The following is a 7,807-nucleotide window of genomic DNA, read 5'->3' as shown; positions in this document are numbered from 1 at the left end:
TATGAGGTAAATGTCGTAGTATAGATGTGGACTTAAAATCTATGGAACTGCACTGAATGAACCAGCCCTCTTCAAGCAGGTAGAGAGTTAGCACTTCTCTGCAGAATTAAGACACAGATTAATTGTTGAGAAATTGCATATACACAGTGAAACATAGGCTAACTTATGCTAAGAAATTATATTTCATCAAGCATCTCTACAAAGAAACTGAGACAAAGACCAGTTGCTCTCTCTCTGAAGAGTATGTCTGAAGGTGCTGGCTCTTCTCTGGGAAGTATTAAGAGTCAGGCAGATGGAAGGGAATCTCTGCAGGGGCTGTTGAAGGGGCTCCTTTCTACTAAAGCTCAGCCTGAGCAGCATCTTCACTGTGTTTCACTGCAAAAAGCCATGCCTAGCTATGGTGTCTGTATGCTCTTTCTACCCCTCTCACTCGCAGTGCAGCCCACCAGATTGGCACTGTTGCATACATTCTGCCAAATGTGGCAATGCTGAGGGCCAGGTTTTAAGACTTATGAAGCACCCAGTTCCCACTGAAATTAATGGCATTATATGCCTAAATCCCCTTACAAATCTAGACAAAGGCAATGGGCCTTGGGCCTTGAACCCAGGTCTCCCAGAGTCTTCACGAGTGCCCTCTCCATGGTATGTCCTTTTCTGTATCTGCAGTTGTGCTGGTGTAAATGCACGTAGTAGCTTTTGAGGGCCTGGGAGAAACACTCATTGTGCCTTGTTTCATAGGAGGATGACAGTAAGACTGAACGAAGAATGAGGCTGGCATTGGGATCAGGCCAGTATCATTTTGCCATGAGTGGAAAATCTTACCAAATTGTAGCACAGCATTTCAGGCACTTACTTCCAAAGGTAAGATCTGGATTATTTAACTGGAGTAGGCTTGCCATTCAGTAGATTCAGATTGTCCTGAATAATTAGCTGAAGAGGACATCTTTGGGGAACGATTTTGACCCTGAAATACTTACGGGCTGGATGAATCTCTGATATTAACCTATGGGGAAGGATCTGAAAAACCCTGGATTTTTTCTTCACATGAGAGGAGCAAACATGCCTCATGATGTGAGGCCATGACTTAAAACATCCGTGTCCATATGCCTGGCCCTTGCACAGCACTGATTCTGTCACGTTTTGGAGAACAGGAGAAAACATGCTATTATGCAGAATGCAATTCAGCATGACTTGTCTGTTTTATGGAAAGGATATTCTCATGAATTCTCTTCTAGTAAATCTCTGCCTGGTAATCTGTGTTCATCAGAACTCAAATGACACACAGGGCCTCTCGTCCTTGTTGTGATTGCTATTTTTTCAAAATATTAATTAAGATAATGTTTTATCTTTGATCAACAGCCTTTCCTGTTTTGGAGTCTAGCATCAGTTGTTTGGAAATGTGAATTTTTGGTGGTTTCTATTCCAGATTATCACTGAAATCACTGTGACTCTTACCTCAAGTGTTTAAAAAATCCCTTCCTTTTTTTCTCTCTTTACAGCTCCTGCTCAATGGAACAGTTTTTGCTAGAATGTCTCCTGGTCAGAAATCCAGCCTTGTAGAAGAGTTTCAAAAGCTGGAGTAAGTTCATAATGAGCCCTAAGAGTCAGGAAGTGTTTGATGGATTTTTCAGTCTTGAAACTTTCCAGGCTACAGCTTTCTGCTCCATCTGCCTCTGTCTTTATCTGCCTGCCTCAGCAGATTCTAGCAGGACTGGACCCCAAAGCAGAGTCCCCATACATGTCTATTCCCAGAGAATGTGAAGTAGCAGTGTCCTTAATCCTTCCTTTCTGAGCAGGACTGTCACCACTAGCCCTTTCCTTTGTTATGATTGACCTTCAACACAGTGAGGATGGGAAACTGAATGTGTTGTAGTGAATGTAAAACTTCATGCTAATGTTTTCTTCAGTCTGTCACAGCAGCAACTCTTTACTGTAGGCTCATGTGAGGCGCAAGCCCAAGGCTCATGTGCAGTCCAGAGTCCTGGGCTTATATTTCAGTCTTTCAGCTTTCCAGAAGAGCTTTTAACAGAAAGCTCACATGAATAAATGACTTGCATGGAGAATGCTCTGAGTCCCCTGTGTTTATAAGTCTCATTTTTCCCTAGAACTGAACTGTGGCTCACTTTATTTTTTTAGTTACTTTGTGGGCATGTGTGGAGATGGAGCCAATGACTGTGGGGTAAGTGAAAATTCTTTACAATATATTTATTTTAAAAATGAAAAACGAATGCAATGCCAGTAGAATATCCCAAACTAAGCACATGCAGGAAACGAGAGTGCTCTGCTTATTCACAGAGTAGTTGTACTGGCACCAGTGCTGATTCAGGCCTGATCCCACCGTGTGGTCCTTACCATGCAAGAGCTGTCCTAGGCAGAGATTGTTGCATATTGTGGTCTCAAGAACTGATTAATTTCCTTTGCAAAAACCACCCGAGGATTCTCCAAATCCTCCACTGGGGTTTCTGTCAAAATCTTCAGTTTCTGGGGGTGGAGAAGACTAGGGTGAGGAGGAGTTTCCGTGGGGAACAGCTGTAGCCCTACAAGGTTTTTGTAAATGCACATTTTAGAAGTGCAAGGAAGTTTGGTTTTTTTTCCCCCAAAAGGAAGGCTCCATGTTCAGGAGGGACCATAACTCCCTTCTGGGCAGGTTCAGTTCACTCCATGACTTCACAGAACCTTGTGGCAGTGAGAGCAATGCCACCTAGGCCCTAACACAAAGTCCCAAGGATTCTCCTGAGGGAAGCAAGAAGAGAACCTAGGCTGTCTGCATAAGGTGTTACTGCAAATAAGAGCTGACAAAGGAGGCAGAGCCAAACCTGTCTCCTGCAGCTGGTAGTGGATGTCTTTGGGGTCTATGGAAAATGGATTTTCCCATGCTGTCATCCCCGTTCTTCTGGACCCAGTGCCTCAGCCACATCCCACTGGAGGAACCTTTGGTTGGAGCACACCCAGGCAATTCAGAGGGACTGCTGTTCACAGTATGCATCCTATAATAAGGGGTCACTTCTTGGCTGACATGTCAGTTGCTGTGTCTTCCTGGTTTGTGAGTGCTGAAGAAGAATGTGACTTTCAGGCTTTGAAAGTGGCACATGCAGGGATATCGCTGTCGGAGCAGGAGGCATCTGTGGCTTCACCTTTTACATCCCGAACCGCCAGCATAGCATGTGTGCCAGAGCTCATCAGGTAAGCATGGAATTTTTTTTTCCTATTACAAAAAGGAGAAAATTCTCACTCTCAAATATTAGTATTGGGTGTTGCCACCAGACCAGAATGTACATATCTAGAGAAAAATAAATGTTTTTGACCTTGAAATTGCCATTTGCCTAGTTCCCATCTGAAATTCCTTTAAGATATATTAATTCCCTCAAGACTACAGGAGGAGGGTATCTACATCTGAGCTTTATGTCATTAGCAGTATGTTAAATGCAAAAGAAATAGCAAAATGAACACTGCTCCATAAAGCTGAATCAAATGTCCACATATCAACCTGTACACTATTGTTAGGCCGTGCTTGCTGATATGCAAGCAAAACGTTAGCATCTGTTATGCCTGGGTCCTGATTTTCCTTACTGGGGCAGATGAATAACCAGGGAGAGTGTGTTACCCTCGTTGCACTGCTCCTACTCCACTGCAGGAGGAGAGGACTTGTTAGTTTGACCTCACTGAGCAGCTGCTTGCCTGTGTATGTTTTTCCTCATATAGACTTGTTACCTGCACTATTAATGACATCAGGAAACCAGGGGGTAAATTTTAGACTTGGGAACATAAATGACTGGAATCAAGTCCTTTTGCTTGCAGCAAGATTTCTGCAAGTGAGGATTTCACTTCCATTTAGGCCAGATTTTATTTATTTCACCTCCCAACAAGATACTGGCAGAGACTTCTCTACTTGTGACACATGCCTTCACTTTCAACAACATTTTGAGAGGACTGGCAACAGGAGCAGACCCATATCCTAATTGCTGTCCTTTATTCACATCTTTGCACAGGGAAGGCCGTGCTGCCCTCGTCACTTCCTTCTGCATGTTCAAGTACATGGCACTATACAGCACCATTCAGTACCTTGGTGTTCTCCTACTGTACTGGGTATGTATTGGGAACATGTTGGCTAGAACTGGATAAGCAACCGCTCAGTTGTAGGAGAAACATGACAGAAAAGCCACAATAAAACTAGGGTATGGAGCTTTACCTTTATGTGAGCTGCAAACCTCTGTGGCATGGTCATATGGTCCTCCTGTACCTCAGCAGAAAACTGGAAAGATTCTTCCTGTTAACTTCAGCCAGCAGGCTCAAGATCCAAGCTGGGCAAAAAGAGGGCTGGGAGGCTGAACAGTATTTTGGATGAGGACATATGTCTGTGAGAAGGGAGAATGTGGCATAAGCATAATGCTGTTGCAATTTATTCAGCATTTAAAGCATGAATTAACTTGTTAGTAAGCAGAATCCCCTGGAGTGCCTTAAACCACTTTTGCATGGCTTCTTCCCAAATAGAGAGGAGGGCTTTGCATTCAGAAGTCACACAGCATCGAGAAAGCACATCTCTTCAAATAGCCTTCTTTTTTATTGCAGTGTGAGTGAACTGGAAGTGGTGTTAGTCTGAGCAATGCACAAAATGAGAATATTCACTGCAGGCCCAATGATGATGAATCTATTGGCAGGGTGGTGGATTGTGTGGTCCCCTTATCTGCTGAGTAGCGTTTCAGAACAAACAGCGGAGCATTAGCTCCATGAAAATAATACAGCTTTCTGGAGACAATATAAACAAGCCCATGGCAAATGTCTGATGTGTGATTTTTTTTCTTTGTGTTCCTCTTTTCAGCAACTAAACTCCTTTGGGAATTACCAATTTTTGTTCCAAGATCTGGCTATTACCACTGTAATTGGTGTGACAAGTAAGCCCCTTAGTCATCCTATGTACTAATGAGAGAATTATCTCAGATATTTTTCACCTCCTTGGAAGTGCATAATTCTATGTACAGAAAGGAAGAAAAGAGAGACTACATAGAGTACAGGATGTTTAGACTAGTAGAGGAGGCATTTTGTTTGAGAAAAGCTTTGAAATAAGATGGGTAATTCTTAGTGGAGCATTTGCTGAGCATGTAGGTTGTTGATAACTGGGATGTTATCTCTAGAAGGAGCAAAAGCATACGTAATGCAGTGGAAAGTCTATTCAGGCTTTTAAATACCTGAGCATCCATGCCCAAATGAAAAAGTGTAGGGATTGACTCTTTGGACTCCAGTTCATATTTGAAGCTGTGTAGGCAGGAGGCATGAGAGAGATGAAACTGGAGAAGAAAGATGTGACAGGTGTCAGACACTGCGAAGCAGGAAGTTGTAAGCCAAGAGTAAGAGAGGAAACCAGTGCTGGAGGGGAAAGAGAATGACAAGGTTGTTGAGATAGACTAAATGCAGGGAGAAGTTTAGAAGCAGGAATGAATGGCAAGGGCAGGGGCATGAAAAGCATATAACAAAAACACATAGCTGTCTTCCATCCCTGCTGGGACTCAGACAACTGGAAAAGGCCTTGATTAAATCAAGCCTAAAAGGGTCAGCCACAATAGCGGGTGCCAAAAGCTACCTTGCTATAAGTAGCCCATTGAAACACTGCGTCAAGGCTTTCTGTACAGCTCTTTTACCCAAAGTCTGTCATCTGTTGGGTCAGTTAATGTAGCCCCCTACCAGCTCAAATAACTGGGCCCTGGGTGCTTAGTCCAGGGGGATGCATAGAACATAGATAACAGAAAATCCCAAGCCACAGCTGACAAACGACAGAAAGAGAACAGGAGAGCTTGAGCATATCCTTATATCCTTGGGCCTGTCAGTAGACAAATGAAATAAAAATCCAACTTTTTATTTTCCAAAAATATATATTTGTATATATACTATATACATAATTATATATGTATATCTAGTATTTGTATGTATTATAAAGAACATGATAGACTGTAAAAGTACTGACCATTGATAACAGTCAGTAATACACAGCAGCACTGCTTGTATTTTGGACGCTCTAGTTAACATGTCTGTGCACGTGTCAGTGAGTTTCACAGGTGCCTATCCAAAGCTGGTTCCCTACAGGCCTCCTAGCCAACTCATTTCGCCCCCGTTGCTGCTCTCTGTTGTACTTAACATCCTCTTCAGCCTCAGCATGCAGGTATTCGGCTTTGTGCTGGTCCAGGAGCAGCCTTGGTATTCCAAGACCGATATACACAGGTAGGTCCCCTTTTTGGGACTCTGGGTGACACAGGGCAGACCTAGTGAGACAGGTCTGCATGATACTATTGATCAGCTTAATACTTGTTGGTGAGGCCTGATCAGCAGCTGCAGGCAGACCCTGTGCTTCCCCACAGGTTGCAAACACATTAACCAGTATTGTCTGCAGGTCTCTAAGCTCTCCAGCAAGTCTGCTGTGCGGCACATTCTTGTGATAAGGATGATTACAGGGAAGACCAGGATATGCAAGTAGCTTTGAGCTCAGGCTCTGCCAAGTTCAGCACACTCAACCCAGTGGAAGACATTGCCAATAACCTACAGCCTTGTGATAGCAGGCTGTGAGGGAGGATTCCTGATACTGGTAGTGGAAACTAGGGGAAATAACCAGGACAGCGATCATTTGCTGACCGGTGTGACACCCTTTTTCAGTGCCTGCGTCTCAATGAACGACCACATGGAGAATTCTTCCTCTGTTTCAAGCCATGGGATGAGAGATGGAACCCACGAGCAAATGGACAATGGCTACAAGAGCTATGAAAACACCACAGTGTGGCTGCTAAGTACCATCAACTGCCTCATCATAGCACTAGTGTTTTCCAAGGGAAAGCCTTTCAGGCAGCCCATCTACACAAACTGTAAGTATGGGGAGAGAGGGAAGGATCTGTGAGTAAGTCAACTTAGGTGGTCAGTTCACTAGGGAAAAAGTAAAACTTGACCAAAGTGATGTGAGCCAAAAAACCGGGAGGCCAATATTAGATTTCTAAATGACTAAAGGCCACCTTTTTAGAAGTTTTAGTGACAGTGGCATCCTGTGACCAGCAACTCTTTGAGCTAGGCCCATGCTTTGTGCTTCTGTACTGCTAAAAACTTGGCCCTGCCATTTGGGTTTCTGAAACAGACAAATGGAGTTTGATAAAAACTTTTAAGGAGTAGCAGGAAGGTGTTGTTGACTAGCAGAAGTATCATGTTACTTAAGGCAGCCTGAATGAAACATGTCAAGAACAGCCAGAATTAGGTGGTCTGACTTTGCTTTAGTCTTTAGAATAACTCTGAAAGAGCCCTATGCCTGTCTCACCAAGGTGTGCTGGTTGAGCAGTATTTGAGTGAACTCCTGTTCTTTTGGGCATTCTTTTTGGCCCATCTCTGAAGAAAACATACAATGAAATCTGCACGTTTGCACAGGCCCTATTTCCTATTCCAGAACCAGAGATGTTTAGCATTTGCTATCTCTGTGAGCAGCAACTTACTTAAAGAGGAAACATCAAAGGAGGCAGTAACTTGAAGGGGCTGTGGTGAAGTATAACAGGTCTATTCTGCTTCTGAAAGACTGTCATGTGAAGGGACGATGACCACATGTGATTGTGGCCGTTCTGGAGGTTGCAGTGAGGTGTAGGAGAGCTGTTCTTTTTCTCTGTGGGACAAATCCTGCAGCTGTCTCTCAGGCAAAGCTCTGTGCAGGTTTTTTTTTTTGCTGAAGAGTTAATTTGATCATGCAGGTTTCATGGCTTTGTTGTTTTGGTGTAGTAATAGTGAGGAGGGGATAGCACCCAGATAGCAGAAGAATGGGTTATCAGTCTCCCAGAAACAGGCAAAA

General features: G+C 43.6%; 1 protein-coding gene across 1 annotated transcript in view; it reads left to right on the top strand.

Annotated features, from left to right (window-relative positions):
* The window catches only part of ATP13A4 (ATPase 13A4), a gene marked incomplete at its 5' end in the record, with an annotated part of 32,934 nt that overhangs the window by 21,577 nt on the left and 3,550 nt on the right, over nucleotides 1-7,807 (top strand). Inside the window, 8 exons of the mRNA XM_010162658.2 lie at nucleotides 739-861; nucleotides 1,500-1,579; nucleotides 2,137-2,179; nucleotides 3,074-3,183; nucleotides 3,990-4,086; nucleotides 4,820-4,892; nucleotides 6,039-6,213; nucleotides 6,643-6,848. Coding sequence (XP_010160960.2) covers nucleotides 739-861; nucleotides 1,500-1,579; nucleotides 2,137-2,179; nucleotides 3,074-3,183; nucleotides 3,990-4,086; nucleotides 4,820-4,892; nucleotides 6,039-6,213; nucleotides 6,643-6,848 — 907 coding nt within the window. The remainder of the gene's footprint in view (nucleotides 1-738; nucleotides 862-1,499; nucleotides 1,580-2,136; nucleotides 2,180-3,073; nucleotides 3,184-3,989; nucleotides 4,087-4,819; nucleotides 4,893-6,038; nucleotides 6,214-6,642; nucleotides 6,849-7,807) is intronic.

The sequence above is a fragment of the Antrostomus carolinensis genome, unplaced genomic scaffold, assembly GCF_000700745.2.
Source record: "Antrostomus carolinensis isolate BGI_N321 unplaced genomic scaffold, ASM70074v2 scaffold13732, whole genome shotgun sequence".
In the NCBI taxonomy this organism is placed as follows: domain Eukaryota; kingdom Metazoa; phylum Chordata; class Aves; order Caprimulgiformes; family Caprimulgidae; genus Antrostomus; species Antrostomus carolinensis.
This window is presented reverse-complemented; position numbering and strand designations above follow the sequence as displayed.